Raw genomic sequence first — 16,933 nt, forward strand, 5'->3', positions numbered from 1 at the left:
CTTTAGAAAGGACATGACTAAGCCACTAATACTTATTTCTCTCATGTTTTTTTTAGGCTGACCCAGCTTGTTTTTGACAGCGAGTAAGCCTTTGTATTACTTAGACATCCTCAATGTCTCTTAAGACTCTTTCCACAATGGGGTGTTAATATTTTTAAATTTTTCTCCTTCGATTTGCCTGTTGATCAAGTAACCTGTATATGGAACAGAGGGTTCCATTACCTTCTCCTGTGCCCTTCCTATAAATGCCAAATTTTGTACAAAAAGAGTAGAATCACAGAATTACCACGGGTAAGAGAGCTGAATACATAGATCTGCAAGGTAGAGCAAGTAACTTATGTACTCACTTTAGCAGGGCATTGTAGAGTTTCTTTCCAAACTTTTCTTTCACAGATTGTGCAGTGTCCCTAGGAAAATAAATAAATATATGTATAAAATAGGAGAATCCAGGACAAGGATAGAATAAAAGAGATTCCTGCTGTTGGAAATTAAATTAAATTGTGCTTTCACATATACTGATGGAACCAAGAACGTAGAAGCAGATAGAGGTCTGGTTGTCAAAGCTCTTTTATCCAGCCAGCAGCCATACCGACAGATTTCCGCACAACTGAGGATTTGACCTGCATCCAAAGATGAATACACTGTGAAAACCAGGAGCAGACCTCACTAGCGATTACTTCTAATATTTTGCTCTGATAAGTAGACCACACTTTCATCTCAGCTATGGAAAAAGAGAGCATATATATGACTCTACACAGAGAAACATGATCATTAACACTGGACACTAATGAAGACAGATAGGTCTCCAATTTAACTTGACCTGGTAGAAAGATGTAAGATCAATGAGTTAAACAAATGGCGATTTTAAAGCAAGCTTCTCCATTCACTTCCTGCCCTATTTCCTAACTCAAAGATTTTTGAAAACAAGTGTTAGATTAAAGGTAGTTTACTATAAACTAGTTTGCAAACCAAAAAACAATTCCTGGAAAGCTCAGACAATGTTTTAAGCTAATAATAAAGCCTGTGCCAGACAAATGTTATATTTTAGCAACAAAAAACTCCAGTGAACAACTGCTCTAAATTCCAAGTGTCATTTAAATTATCCTGCCCCTAGCTGAACTAACTTGAAAGTACAGTTGGAAGTGCTGCTGCCAATAGCAAGTGAATGCCCACTTTGTGGAAATTTTTCTGCCTTTAGGATTTCTAAGAATTATACTTTGAGCTAAGACAAAACTTGTTAAATGAAATCCTAAAATTTACCAAGCTGAGAATCCTCATACCTAATTTTAGTTCTTCTCTCCTAAACATCAAACCAAATGGATCCAAAACCCAGCAAGCTAGTCCCTTCATGACTGTATTTTCACAGATTTGTTCCATGCACAATATCCAAAATTTAACCCAGATAGGATAGACTCTTTCAAAAGCAGAAGAAAGAAGGGATTTTATATCCCAGATCAACCATCATCTATTATCTTGTAAGTGCCAACCTCTTCTTGTATTCAGTTTCTGTGGCATCTTTAAATTATGTAATACTGATACCAGGTGGTTTTATCCAGAAGCTCCAGATTATGACCATGATAATGCTACATATAATGATGCAGAGGGTATTTTGCTTTTCACAGAACACAGTGAGAAGAATAGCTGTAAGTAGCAGTTTTTGCATGATTTCACATCTTTAGGTTTACCTTTACTGTTACTATTATGCCCGTATTATTGAGTACCAGACAAATAACCATGTAGTAGAGATGCAACAGGAAAAAAAAAAAGCTTTGCAATTTCATTTAATTTAAACTTTCCTAATATCCATATATCATTTATTTAATATATAACTGTTGTATTATATTCAAACATTACATACGTTATATCAAAGACAAAGCAGAAGCCAAAAGCACTTGTTACAAGCATGGCTGTTTCTCACTGCACTCATGGTTTTACTTTCTCATTAAAAACTCTGGCTATGTTACCCTGCTTTAGCCATCTACCGTTTAAGCCAGTTGCACAGATCCTCCACACATCTGCAGAGGGTGACAGTCCATTTCAGAGGATGATTCCCTTCTCTCATCTTAGACACTTGCTGAAGTGCTATAGGATGAAGCATCATTTGGAGTGAACCATCACTCTCCACTGGCAGTGAAGGCAGCTGAGATGCAGTATTTTTAGGAAGCCAGAGTTGGACAATTAATTCCAGCCTCAACATTTGTGGTACCTGTTTCCAGAGTGGTAACCAGGTAGAATGTTTCCTGTAAGTCCCAAGAAATGTTGTGTGATGACTCCAGAGATAATCTAGAGAGTAGATATATTTCTCACATCTGTCTTCTTTTCCAGATACGGCAAAGCTAAATGATTTCAATGATCCTTGTTAAACTATTTCTGTCACTGGTTTTGTGCAGGTTTAGTATCCGTTAATCAAAGACTTCAACTTGATTACTGATATCCAGAAACTGAGCCAGAGATCATCTGCTGGAGGCAGTTAATGAGATAACAAGAAAAATAGTATCCTTGTCTTACACAGTGCCTTTCATCTACAGATCTCTAAGTCGTTTAGATTTCTGTCATTTTATAAATATAGAACTGGCAGCAGAAAGGTTAAGCACAGTGAGACACAGGCATAAAAGCAGAAACTAGGTCTTGTGGGTTTTAGTCCCTTAGCTTAAAGGCCAGCTTCCTTACTTCTGCAGCAGAATTTAACCACCCGAGCCACATGATAAGGTGCACTTTTCCATTTCCCTGCTTAGAAAATTAATGTGTAAATACATTAAATGAAATGGAATTTTTCACTGTTTTTAAACAAAAATCATCATTGATAACCCGCCACTGGTTCTGTTTATGAATTTGAACCTTCAATTTTGCAATTTCTCTCAGTTCAGAAATACCTCACAACGTGTGTCTTTTCCCATGTAGAATCACATAGCAGTTAAAGTGAGGTAACGGTTAAGTCTGCCCCTGCTTTGCTTTTCTGTTTGGGAAGTTGTAAAATGAAAACTGTTAAATTGAGAAGGGCTGTGACAATTTTCTCTTTACAGCTCTAAGTTTCACTGCTTGGACATGGCCATCACTTATTGTAGGCTATATAGAAAATTACAGACAATTGTTATTAACTGTTATTCTGCTGGATTAGACAGTAAAATTTCCATATTTCTAAATAAAAAGGATGTGTAATTAATTTCTGTTTCCCACCGGTGGCAGGGAAGCTCACGCTGATAAATTAGTAGGCAGTCCTTATTTTGTGTGAGCTCAATGGTATGTCCAAGGGAGTACCAGAAACAGGCAGAAGACATCCAGAACACTGGATTTTCTAGAATCTTTCTCTCTGCAAAACAAGTACTATTTGCTAACTTGTTACAAAGAATGGCAAGGCAAGTTTACTAAAAATAACCTAGGATAAAAAAGATAAATATTTGCCCTTATTTATCATTCCCATCTCTTTCATCCCTACAAATACATTCTAGTTACCCACAATCCTCAATTTTAGCAGAGCAAAAAGAAAGAGCATTATTCTTCGTCAGAAACTTTTGCATGTCTCCTCAATCCACTGTACAAGACCCTCAGTGAGAATGGCAATTACCAGAGCTGCTTCCGCACCGCTTGTCCTTTCAGGGTTTCCACATTGAAATTGTTTGTCTTTGCTGGCATGATGAAGAACACGACAACTGTAACATCAGTCTTATGAACCTACATGGACACAAGATGCAGAAAGGTGAAAAAAAAAAAATCCCACTACAAGGTATCACAGCCAACTTCAAGAATTAGCCACAGGAAAAGCCAATGCACTTTGATGAATTGTCCAGGAAGGCTCTGATCTTCTACCTCTCCTTTTAGCTATGTAGTTTTTGCCAAGTCAGACATATAGCTAAGGATAGATACAGGTAAACAGATGTCACCCAATGCCAGTTTGGGCTGTAAAGATCTTCCTGACTTCTCACTGTTTAGAGGCCATGGCTTAGGATGTGAACGTAAACTGCAAAAAATAAAAATCCTACACATTTTCTCACCTGACACAAACTATGTTGGCTCAACAGAGTAAGCAATTAGTTTACTAGCCGAGGTATGCCCAGCATGGGGTGAGGGATTCCCTACAGCTGCAAGCTGAGCTACTTTCCGTAGCAATAGTGCCCCAAATCTATGGGCCGAAAGGGGCATGATAGCAACTGCTATCTAACTGAAACCCAGCAAAGAATCTGCCAGACACACTAAAACCTACAGGTAACTTCTTGCTCATCTCTCATATCCAACTACTGCAAAGGCAAAAAGGATAAGCTGTAAAATCTGACCCTTTACTTATAGATGGTTTCACTTGCTGGTTTCTCCTGTGCACTAACAAGTTCTGAATGCCAGGTCCATGAGGGATTCCTCACATGGAGCAGAATGAGGTTGTATTCCTGTCAACAGCTATTTAAAGAAAAGCTAAGAGTGAACTCTCTTCAGGGCTGTAAAAATTAATTTACCTTGAATTGCCTCCATTCTAAACTTTAGACACACAAACATGCTATTAGTATCCATGATCTCAGACTGAGGTACAGGGAAATGTATAAAATAATCTATGGGACATATCTATCACTGTAAGGTTCTTCCCTTTTCTCTCTTCAAGGCAGGTACAAGGTCTATCATGCTATGATCTCAACATGTATTAACAATCTGTCCCAACATTCACATTTTATTTCCAAGACATTAGTAAGGTTTTTAAGTAGAAAAGGAAAAGAACTCGATAAAATAAAATGATTCCATCCAATGCTATGCATTTTTTATGTTCAGGCACACCACCGGGACTTGTTTAAGAAGCACCATCATTCGCAAATTCACAAATAATGCAGGCATTTTGCTGTTCCCCATGGAATTACCTCTTGAAATATTTACCGAGCAAGTGTTCTTTGAAAAGCTATTCGGGTGCTGGCATGCATATTAGAACAATAACTCAATAAAGCCAGGCTCAGCTTATGGAAGAAGCAAGTGCCAGTATCTGGTTCTAGAGAACTCTGGAAAACTAGCCTGTTTCTTTTGACATCAGCCTAGCTTGTCATTGATGTCATATAAACCATCAGATAAAATCAGAGATTGCTGCAATTGTTGCTTAAGCAATTCTTTCCCTCTTACCACATAAGACCTTCCGCATTATCAGCATTCATAGTTAACAGCCATGTTAAATACCACTACCAGGTAGCTGATGTTGCACAGCATTGCCAAACAACAAAAGTCAGTTGTCTGGCAAAGTTGTAGAAGAAAAACTTAAGTTATGTGAGGCAACCTGTTGTGTCAGTGAATGGATTAATTATTTCCAGAAAGTCCACAGGCTCTAACGCTGTATTAATAGAAGGTGGCAGTAGAACAAGTGCACGTAGGGCCTTGAAAATCAATATTTTTTAGCCCAGCTAGCAATACAGCATCAAGATTTTAATCCAGGTTTTCCATATCATTGAAATGATAGAGTACAAAAGAGAGAGTCTGGGACAACAGATAATTGATTCTTGCTAGATGACTGAAAGTTATTAGCATGATTTTTATTTTAAATGTATCAGTCTTTGGGATACATCTGGAGACATTTTCAACAATCTCATTTGTAGGTGGCAAGTGCTTTGCTCTTTGCTTATGACAAGGCCCAGGTCTTATCTTCATTAAAGTATTCCACAAAGGCATATAGAAACATTGCACTCATTTTTTCACCTGAGGCAACAGAAGCAGGAGTGACTTCCCCATGCTTATTCTTCAGGCCACTGCCACACTGTGAATCTTGATGCAAGATTCCCATCCAATGTGATAATAGTACTCAAAGATGTAAAAGATCATGGTCAGGTCCTAATGAATTAAGCAGTTTCCTTAAAAAGGTATTTTTTAATTGCATCATTAAAGGATTATTTCTATTTGCCTTCTAATATGTAAACTTTCAGGGTAAATTCTTGAATCATATTTTCAGTGTTTTTCTCTAACAAACAAGGAAGTAACCATGGATTAACTTCTTTGACTATGTAATCAATTATTTTTAAGCAGCCTGAGATCATTGTATACTCAAATGATTCAGCGAGAGCGCTTTATGAGAACTCTGAATATCCTCTAATTATTTTCCTATAAACCAGAGTATGACATAGAAATCCTTGCAGGTGACTTCCATTTGAGCATAAGCTCTATGTTATCTACATTTGAAGAAGCTTTCTTACCCTCAGCAAAAAGTTTAATCTTGATAAGGCTTCTAGAAACATATCAGCTCCTTTGTTGGAAAATTCGTATCTCCCAGCAATGAAGAAAAATAAGGTCTTCTCAAGACTGAAGTCAAGGTGGCTGAAACCAAGCAAACAGAAACAAGCACGAAGTATTTCTCAAAATATAATCAAACAAAACACGCAACAGATTTCTATTCTGGAGGAACTTATTATTCCAAGAAAATAATGGAAGGGAGGCTTTTTTGCTTTCTTTAAATTTAGTTAACTATCTTAATCTGATAAACTGCATCTTGGGTAAAAAATGAAAAAGAATCAAGATCTTCTGCCTGGTCCCACAATCTGTTAAACAGAGTTAGAACTGGTGTCTAAAATTCCTTTAGCTTCTGACTAAAACATCCCAGACAGATATTTGAATACATTGGTAACATTTCACCTTCTCTGTGAAGTACTTGTTAGTCTTCCTGCTTTGGTTCTTGCTTTAAATAGCATTGGACAACCATTGCTAATTTTTGAAAAGTAAAAGCATACCCATAGAAATGACCTCGAATGAACTCTTGGATCCTAGCCTTGTACATGGAATGCAAATTCTGAAACTCATGCATTGCTGAAAATTTCTTAATGTTCAAGCCATTTGGGGTGACAACATCTGGAAAAGCAGAGAAAAGGCAGAGGTAGATATCTTCAGAGTCAGAGAAATCTTTAAGGCAAGAACCAATGTGTCTTTCAGTTGTCAGTATATGAAGAGTTTATGTACTCATCACTCACGATAGGGAACAGCACTGTCTTAACACAATGGTCTTCCCCAGCTTGCTCCACAAAGCCATTGTATGTGGCACTCCACCCTCTATAGTGTTGAAGTGGCTTGGTACCATTTTGACCTGTACTCAAGCATAGACCCTACTGGACAGTGAGGTCTCCACATGCCCTTCCGTCCCATCAAGACTTAAGTAATGTCTCCATTTAGCCATACTTTTTTTTTTTTTTTCCCCTCAGTATGTCCCTTACCTCTTTTATTCTTGATACCACTGTTGCCTGCTTTGTCACTACAGATTGAAAACTCTTGAAAGCAGAAACTGTGCTGTACTATGCACTTGTTTACAGCATGGCACAAGAGAAGTCTGTTCTGTTAAAACTTCTGAGGATTTACCAGAAAAGGGAGAATATAAGAAACAGTTTTTAAAAGACCTTTCAGTAGTTTGTTGGATTTCCGCTAAAAATAACCACAGAATAGTATGCTTTACACTTTTATGGCTACTCTCCTCAAAGATTCCAAAGCATTTTACAATTAAAATTTGTTCATTTCCAGTATCTTCTAAGGTAGAGTCGCAGGATATACACAGAAGATAGACATAGTATGTTCCAGCCAACACTGAAATTCAGTCTCTCTTCACCTTTCTGGTAGAGCACAGCACCTATGTAAAGGCTTGCCCTAAACTGAGTTGAAGTAAAAGGAAAGAAACCTGTTTTGAGTTGGCTTGTGGAAGTCATGTATGGAAACAAAAGCGGAGGCCAGTTCCCCAACAGATGTATTTCATAGTAACACAACTGACTTAAACAGACCCATACTAATTTGTGACACCAGAGATTCTTTAAATACAAAGAAACTTCAAAGCAGCAAGGAGCGCTAATTATTAGAGGATACACTGGTGCCAATTTATGCTTATTCTCTTGGCAAGTGTCATTAGGTGTCTAGTAATCGTTAACTGTGTTTAAAAGTTCTATGCATCATCCAAAGGACCTTCAGTAAGATCTAATTCCCTGCCACACATGGTTCACACAAACAAAACAGTATCTCCTTTGATCTCAGTGCCCATGGTTAACTCCCCACACACATCAGGGTTACTGATGGGAGTACAGTCTCTTCCTTGCCAGCGATACAGGACTTGAATGTTAGTTCTACTGTGGTTTTTCAGTCAAGGATGCCTGACATTCAGGGTTTCTTGTCCCTTCTCCCAAAAGCAAAGGTTTGCATGTCTAGCATTAAGCATCAGACTTGATAAAAAAACTGTCTCTTATTTCTGGAGATACAGAGATGTCTTTAAAACATCTATGGTTCCTTTGGCCGACTACTGTCGTGGTTTAACCCTGGCTGGCAACCAAGCCCCACACAGCCACTTTCTCACTCCCTTCTCACACAGAGGGACGGGAAGAAGAATCAGAAAGGAATGTAAAACTCAAGGGTTGAGATAAGAACAATTTAATAGATAAAGCAAAAGCCGTGCGTGCAAGCAAAGCAAAACAAGGGATTAATTCACTACTTCCCACCGGCAGGCAGGTGTTCGGCCATCCCCAGGAAAGCCAGGCTCCATCATGGGTAGAGGTTACTCGGGAAGACAAATGCCATAATGTTGGATGTCTCCCCCTTCCTTCTTCTTCCCCCAGCTTATATACCCAGCATGATGTCCTATGGTATGGAATATCCCTTTGGCCAGCTTGGGTCACCTGTCCTGGCTGTGTCCCCTTCCAATTTCCCGTGCCCCTCCAGCCCTCTTGCTGGCAGGGCCTGAGAAAACAAAAATTCCTTGACTTAGTATAAATATCACCCAACAGCCAAAACCATCCATGTCCTATCAACAATATTCTCGCACCAAATCCAAAACGCAGCGCTACAGCAGCTACTAAGAATAAAATTATCCCAGCTGAAACCAGGACAATTACATATCAGGATGATCTTAAAAGTAGTACAATCGGTTCTCCATATGCTGTCCTGTACATGTGCCTGACATTTTTCATGCAAATGCCACAGCCATTTCTAATGACCTCCTTGAAATTTACAGTCTGCTTTAGCAGTGTATGTATTCCCCTGCCAGGTAAGAGATCCCCGCTTAATATTTATCTTGTAAAGTGCTTTTAGATTTTCGAGGTTAAACAGCAGTAGATAAAAAGAATACATTTATTAGTAACCATGAAATACCAAAAATTTCAATTGACCTGTCTTGAAGTACACACTTGAAACTAAAGACCAGCCTTTACCAGAAAATCAGAAATCTTTACTTGAGAGGTACTTCAGATTTGGTTCTCAGTGGCAAGAAAGGAGAATTGAATTCCTGTCTTCTGCTACATAGCCCTAGGACCAGCTCTGCACAAAGACCTATGTGACCTCATGTGAGTGGGGGATCACCAGAGCAGAAACATCCTCCATTTCTCTTTGTCTTTACCAAAAACATACCTTCTCCTTCCTCTGACCTGCTTCTTGTTCAGCATGGAAGAATCGGCTCATGCAGGACATAGCTTTGAGACTGCAACCATTTAAAGTTCTTCCTAATAAAGTAAGAAGCCCTGACTGGGTATTTCTGGCCAGTTTCCATCCACTCTTTCAGATGTATTTATCAGGGAGTTTTGGACACTCATCATCATCATCAGCCTGTATATAACCTACTCCCATATTCTTTGATTCAACAGCAGCGTCTTTTACCCTTTCATCAGGATTGGGGCTCGATTCATCTCTTATTTAAGCCTTTGAGATACCGAACAGATGTGGTGGTCCAAAGCATCCAGTTTACTATTTCTGCTCAACATACAATAATATTTTGAATATGAGCGATGCAATGTGCCCTTGCCCCAGGGAAGAAGTAAAGGAAGAGAGCTTTGCTCCTATTTTAAGGGGTTTGATTTTTTTGTTGTTTAATGAACGAATGGCATTTGTGTTTTAAAACTGACCAAAGTAGGTCAAATCAGAATGCTTTGACTTCCATATTTATAGGAAAGAAATTTGCATTAATTTGTGTAATGATAGCACAGTATGATGTTTTCTGTTGATAAATCACCAAGATTCAGGGTTGACTCATACTTTTCCAGTTTGCTTCTATCATCTTGATCAAATATATACAGATACAAAGTCTAGATCTAGGTCTTAAACAATACTTCAGTCTCTTGAAATTTTGATTCAAAGTCTTCTCTACTACTACTGAGAAATACGTTTCATATATGAATGAAAATATTAGAAATCCCATAATATCAGTTTTCACATCACAGGAATATAATTTATGATCACTGACAGAATATTGCATGATATGTCAAAGAAAACAGGTTCAGCATTAGATACTTAAGCTTTTGATAAATATGGTTTGATAAATTATTGATCAAATAACAGCAGCAAGTGAAATCAGTATAATGCAAGCAGTCATTCTGCCAAGTTTAGACTGGTAAACTGGTCTTTGTCCTGGTGCAAAATCTTTCTATGCAGTCATGTCGAATGAATTTTAAAGGGTCTTTTCCAAATGATGACATTTATAATTTGAATTATAATCCAAGTATAATCCAAGTTTAATAATGAGAAAACAGAGACTGCACTACTTACTACATTTCCTCAGTTATTAGTTAACAACTCTGTTACAAAGTTTACTTCTGTGTATATATATATATATATTACTTCAGTTTACATCTGAATAAATTCAAATGTAAATTAAAGTTAATTGTGCCAATTCAACATCCCCCTTTTAAAAGTTTATTTTCAAAGCGGGTCAAGAAGTGTACACATTCTTTCAATATTCACATTCCTTTGCAGAATTCAAGCTTAATGATCTACTGAAGGATCGCTGACCTTTCTGAACAGCCAATGTCTAAGTTGGTTTCACAACTTCAGAAAGAATAGATAGTATGAGAATAGACTCCTACAGAGTTTATTTGTGGGCTAAGATTCAAAGAAACTATTACTTATTCCCATCAGAACATATTTTCACTCCTAAGTGTCTCCTAGGATTTGGGGTATCAGTTTCTATGGATTTTTTTCCTAGCTCTGTCAACATGAAGCATGATATGTATCACAAACTTTTAAATCCAAACAAATATATTTACTTGGTTTCTTTAAAGTTGCAAGAATAATAAAAAAAAGCTCAAGCCTGTGAATCTCTGCATGGAATTCCCTTCAGCTTCAACTGAAATTCTATCTGTGAGCAGTCCACAGCTTTTCTCTCCCAAATTAAACTGGATCCAGACCCATTTCAGTTTCCTAAAATGCCAAAACATAAACTAAGATTTTCAAGAGCAGCTGTTGTGGGCAGAAACTTCATGCCAATATAAAACAGCTTCAAAACTCTGGTTTTCAGAGGTCAAGTGCTCTGCACTTTGTAAAAAACAAGGCCTTTCAGAGATATCCCAGATTAGATGAGTGAACACTTAAACTACTTCTAAGAGATAGCTGTCATGTTTAACATAAAAAGGAAAAAATCTTCTAAGTTCATCATCCTATTAACAGTTAGTCAGGAATGAGTCAAAGGATCCAATGGGGAACTCTCTTATCCTGATGCGTGAACCATGATTTGAGTTGAAGTACTGAAGTTTAACAAGGATAACTGCCCCAAAGTATTATTAGCATTGTGATTTACCTTAAAAAAAACTACAAAGAATAAGCAAACAAAAAAACCCCAAAGTCATTTGAGCATTATTATACCTAAAATAACCAACTAAGATGTGTACATACCTGCTAAACAGTCTCAAAACTTTTGTGCATTTTTGCCCCCATGATGCTTACCTGCAGATGGAGTATTTTCGCTTGTCCTTATAAAGCACTGTGCTGATTTAAAAAGAACTTTAATAACGTATCACACGGGGAGCATGACCTTATTCAAATGCCATGCATGGAACAACAAGATTTGTTGCTAAGTTCCATATTTTATGAGACTAATGCAAAGGGAAAAATCAGACAAACTGTTGGGCACATATCTTGACTATTTTTTCAAATGGCACTGGTTGGTCTAATAGAAAATATATCTGTCTATGCAACTTATCATGGTTAGGTCCTAAGATCACGATGACCACAACCACACTGCTACTCCTAATTGTGAGAGATATAGTGAAACAAACCGTATTGATTTACAGCTTGTTTTTTGCCTTCTCATTTCTTTTTAAGAGATTAAATATTAAGAAAGCATTAGCACTGGAAAGTAAAACTCATCTAACATTCTGTTTTGCATATGAAACTTCTTGCTACATTTCTAAACGAATCTATCACTCACCTCTAGCAAAGCAACAAATCTTACACCATAAAAGCTGATGAAGTGTATTACAAAGGTTCCAGCTTCTGCTTTCATCAGTTGACCAGACTATAACACCATCACTGGAAACCCTGCTACTGACAAAACTCCTGAAGCTGAGATGTCCTGGCAAAGAAAGCCTAACATCCGTGGAGTTAAACTAAGGCTCTCCTGAAATGGTACTGAAAACAGTTAAGAAATGGTGCCAAACTTGATTTCTCCTGGAATACATATACTACTAGTTTCAAGTGATACTATCTGCACTTTGGAAAATTTGTTATTGTCTGTAGTGTAGCCAGACATACCTATGTATGTACCCTTGCTCTTCATGTTTGTATACCTTTCTCTGTTATTCTCATTCAGTCTAAGGAGATGTAGGAACTCAGAGAAAATATAAGAAAATAAATCAGGTCTTACCAGGATTTCTTTTAAGCATATGTTCTGCTTCCACAGCTGTTATCTGTGAGACTGTGGTGAACACATGGGCACAATGTACAGAGGCCCGTTCCATACAGTACCGATGGTAAATCTGTCTCTCTCCTGCTTCCTTGTCAATGTCAAACTGTTAAATAATAAAACAAACAAACACACACACCTGTGTGATATGCTTATCAGACTTACCACCACAAAGAAGGTCTGTTGCATTAAGCTTGATTTCCCCAGGGAATAAGAATCATGTGATTATGCTGCTGTTTTGTCTTTCTAGTTTTTGAACCATTTTATCAGCCTCAAAGAGTTTGAAGGGGCAAGAGATATCTCAGTTCCTGCATGTTTGTGAAAAAATGGCAGTTCTGCAGTGGAAGGAGATCTAGATTAATGATCCCATGAAAGGTAAGGATCTATGCTATTTGACCTGCTGGCTGGCAATATGTCATGCTGCGTCTTGCCTGGGCTTGTTGGAAAACTAGAGAGCAGGGAAGTTGCTGGTAACTGAAGGTATAGGGGAAAAAAGGAAAAATGAATGGGGATAGGAAAGAACCTGGGGACTGGGTAGAATGGTGGGAATCATGGGTAGGTAAGAGAGAAATGAAGTTGTGGTGGGGAGGTGGGATGTAAGGACTCAGTCACAAATCCTGAGGGAACAAAGAAAAATAGAAAATGAGAAATTTTCTGATATTTAGTGATATTCTTCCTCCAACTCCACCATTTTTTTGCTGTTCCTTTTACTTCAATTTGAACTCCATTAATTTCTAGAAGAAGGTGTAAGTTGAGCTGCTAGGTAAGACTACCTCAAATACCAACATACTTCTAAATCACTCTTAATCCTTGCAGCTACCCTTTTTTTTTTAACTGAGCTTGTGCTATCCTGATGGGAAGAAAATGCACTACACCTATTGAGCCCATGCTTAAAAGTTCAAACGTCCACTAATGAAGTCCACTGAAAAAATCACTAAAGTGTAGTCTAAGAAAGAATAATGTCTATGGGATGTCGGTGATTACATTTAAATTACCATCCTCTCAGCTTTACATGATGTTTCACCTCTGGGAACAGAAATGCTGACCTCCTAAGGTCAACAGCATAGGCACCAAATAGACCGTGTGAGTTACATGGAGAATGACAGTGACTCTCAACGAGCTCTGTCATTATCACTGCCTAATGCTAGATGCACAGTCTGATTTTGATTGCATTTGAGCCTGTAACCCCATTGACCATAACAGATTTAACCATTATTATAAGCTTTGCAGACAGCACTTTCTATAGTTAGGACTATCTGACCTTTGCCACAGCTAGTTGCCTTTAGTACTTTAGAACTCAGTCAGAAGTAAAGCTATTTAGACTGACTTTTCATGCCAAGCCCATGTTTAATGTTAGTATAAAACATATTTTAAGAAATTTCAGCAAATGTAAACCATTTCAGGGAACAAGATTTAATCAAATATTTTTTTTACCTACATAAGTGTGTGTGTATGTATATATATCTTACAACCATTTTGCTAAGAAACTAAAGTACTTCTATCCACTGAGCACTCTAATTTTACAGTGGTGCTACACTGTTGGTGGGAAAGTGGCTCCCACTATATTCATTGAAAATGCTACCCTAACGCGACCAAAAAATGAGTCTTGAAAAATCTCAGCTGAAAAGTTCTAGAGAAACTCGATGCTTTCTTTTGGTACTGATGATCCTGTATGTCAAGAGTTTTAAAGCTTGCCAAAGAGATGTTTAGAAAAGCTAGGAAATATTTTTTACCACATAATATGCCAATCATTGTGATACCATTTTTCAGTTATATCATCATATGTCATATTTTATGCATTCCCCATGTGAACCTTGGTGCATAAATGCAACCATGTCAAAGATCTTTTCTCTAGAACATACAACTTGTTTGTTACAGACGTTGAACGGTAGAAAAAGCAAAGGGCAGGAGGGTAGAGGAAGAAGAAAATAAAGGTGCAATAATTTGACTCGGAGTTCCACAGATCTCTAGCATAATGCTTCGCTTACTCTAAACCGATTCACATACAGTTCTTAGCTGCGTGTTCCTCCTTTAATGGGAGAGTACCTTAATATCTTTGAATCTGATCTGTTGAAGTGTTGAGCATTCACATTTACATCTGAAATCCACTGGAGTACTTTGCACTGCTAACTCTGATAAAAACTCCCCTAAAAAAAATGCTCATGATATATCTAACTCCCTTCATATAAGTGTGGTGAACTAACTAACTAATGTTTCATAGATACCACTGACGAATACTGCAAAACAGCTGTAAAGAAAATCACAGATATGATCTTCAGAGCAGAAATCTTAATTACATATTGTAAACAGGGTAGGAAGACACATATCGAACAATAACAAAACCAAAAATCATGATTGTTCAACCATTCTATGCACCAAAGATATAAAATGGAACAGGTCTTTAGCATGCTGGGCAAACACACAAATGGATGAAGTACCACTGCACAGTCAAAACTATGCAATTTTTTTCAAATACATCTGACTGTGTTAAAAATAATGTTTAAATTGCAAACAGCAATCTTGATGAATTGTAAATAAAAACAGCAGGCCAAATTTTAAAAGCTTTTTGTTCTCTTTTCCCTTTCTTACCAAGAAAGAGATCTTTACAAAATGTTATTAAAAACTAGATTTGGGGCATGTTCATTAACTGTAGATCGACACTCCCTGGGAGAAAGGTTCATAATAGGACTGTTCAAAGCATTATGGCTTATTTCTTCCTAGTTTTTTTTTTTTTGATTGCATGAAGGCATTTTTCACATTTAACACATACACATATTGATGTTTACTTCTTCATTGTTATTAATTTTTTCATCTTCTGGAAACGGGGAAGATTTTATTTTGCACATGCTTGCATGACTTCTGGCGCACTTTTTCAAAGGTACACAATTCCATGTCTGTTAGTAAGTATAAACCAAGGTCACAGACTTCTCACATTTCATTTGCTCTTGCTCTCCAGCAATTTCCTCCACCAATTGGTAAAGGAAGATCCTGACCTTTGATGTCACTTAGTGTGGAGTAAGAACCCTCACTGTGCACTGAGCAGGCCAGATGAGTGACTTCAGAAAATAAGCCTTAGACAAGTTGAAGGGCAGGTTAAATGGAACTTAATTAATGAGACTGTGCAGGAGACAAAATTAGTCCACACAGTGCTGCGCAAAGACAGCTGAGCTTGCTCCGACAGCATTGGCTCCAGAATTAGAAGCAACATGGGGCCTGGCACTGTATTGAGCCAATATGCTGCAATGAAGCAGAACACCGGTGCAGTTTGCTCTTCACCCCCAAGCCAATGTTTCTGCTCAGCAATCAGCTCTGCAGTCTGAATGCTTGACTGCTCTAGATCAGGCACCTGTGAACTATGTTCCACAGGACTCACGTTCAGCAAGAGCAAAGCCAAACCTCTGTGAAGTGCGTCATGCTAACTTTTGTTTGTTTGCTGTTATCAGCAAATGGGAACAGTAGCAAAGCCACAAATCAAAGCTGCGCTCAGGGGGAAAAAACAGTTTAAGTCAGATTAACTGTTTATAGAATCATTGAGTTTGGAAAAGACCCTTAAGATCATTGAGTCCAGCTGTTTCTTCCCTCAATGACTTTAAAAGACTAACAACTTCAATATCCATTTCCCTGTGAATATTCCACTGCTGTTCCCAGTGAGAATCCCCTCCTACTCTGACTTAGAGACCAAGCAGATTATAAGAATTTATATGATGGCAAGGATTATAGGGAAAAATGTCTCCCTTATAAGGCCGCTCTAATTTCAAAGCAAACCAGGAAGACGTTCTGCAGGCATAATGCTTTGGAGTAAAACTTGCATTTACTGCAATGCAATTCTGAGGAAATTTCAGCTTATTTCTGTCCTTTTTATGGATCCATTTGAAGAGTATAACATGTCTTAAAATTTGTCACATTAGGGGGCACAGTAGGTAATCACTGAGCCTCCCAGCATGATATTCTGTTTAACACCACTAAGATGATCTTGGAATGCAAAAAGAACACAAAGGAGCTGTGGGATACTGGTGTTACGTTTCTCTTGGAAACGGAGAACAGTCACTGAAGTAATGAATCCGAATCAGACGTTCCTACTTCAAAATGACAGACAAATTGCAAACTATTTACAACAGAACAAGAAGAATCATTTGGGAGTGGAAAAAAAAGAGGAAAGACTATACTAACTATGCAAGTACTTTTCTGAAAGACAGAAAAATTACTTGTCAGAGTCTGCACACATGCTCTAGATACCGATACTAAACTATGCTTTCATAAGGAAAAAAAAAAAAAAAAAGATGATGAAAGCCAATGGAAGTTAAACCAAGAAAAATTCAAACCAGAATTACAGTATGTAGTTCGATAATG

The 16,933-nt window shown here is 37.7% G+C and overlaps 1 protein-coding gene across 3 annotated transcripts in view; it reads right to left on the bottom strand.

The window, feature by feature from the left end:
- Positions 1 to 16,933, bottom strand: part of GYS2 (glycogen synthase 2) — a 47,401-nt gene that overhangs the window by 10,351 nt on the left and 20,117 nt on the right. For all 3 annotated transcript variants that reach the window (XM_027797417.2, XM_005433675.3, XM_027797418.2), the window contains exons 5-9: positions 12,545 to 12,689; positions 6,681 to 6,798; positions 6,150 to 6,270; positions 3,566 to 3,672; positions 348 to 407 (exon numbers count right to left, since the gene is read on the bottom strand). In XM_027797417.2, coding sequence (XP_027653218.1) covers positions 348 to 407; positions 3,566 to 3,672; positions 6,150 to 6,270; positions 6,681 to 6,798; positions 12,545 to 12,689 — 551 coding nt within the window. The remainder of the gene's footprint in view (positions 1 to 347; positions 408 to 3,565; positions 3,673 to 6,149; positions 6,271 to 6,680; positions 6,799 to 12,544; positions 12,690 to 16,933) is intronic.

This window comes from Falco cherrug, chromosome 5 (assembly GCF_023634085.1).
Source record: "Falco cherrug isolate bFalChe1 chromosome 5, bFalChe1.pri, whole genome shotgun sequence".
In the NCBI taxonomy this organism is placed as follows: domain Eukaryota; kingdom Metazoa; phylum Chordata; class Aves; order Falconiformes; family Falconidae; genus Falco; species Falco cherrug.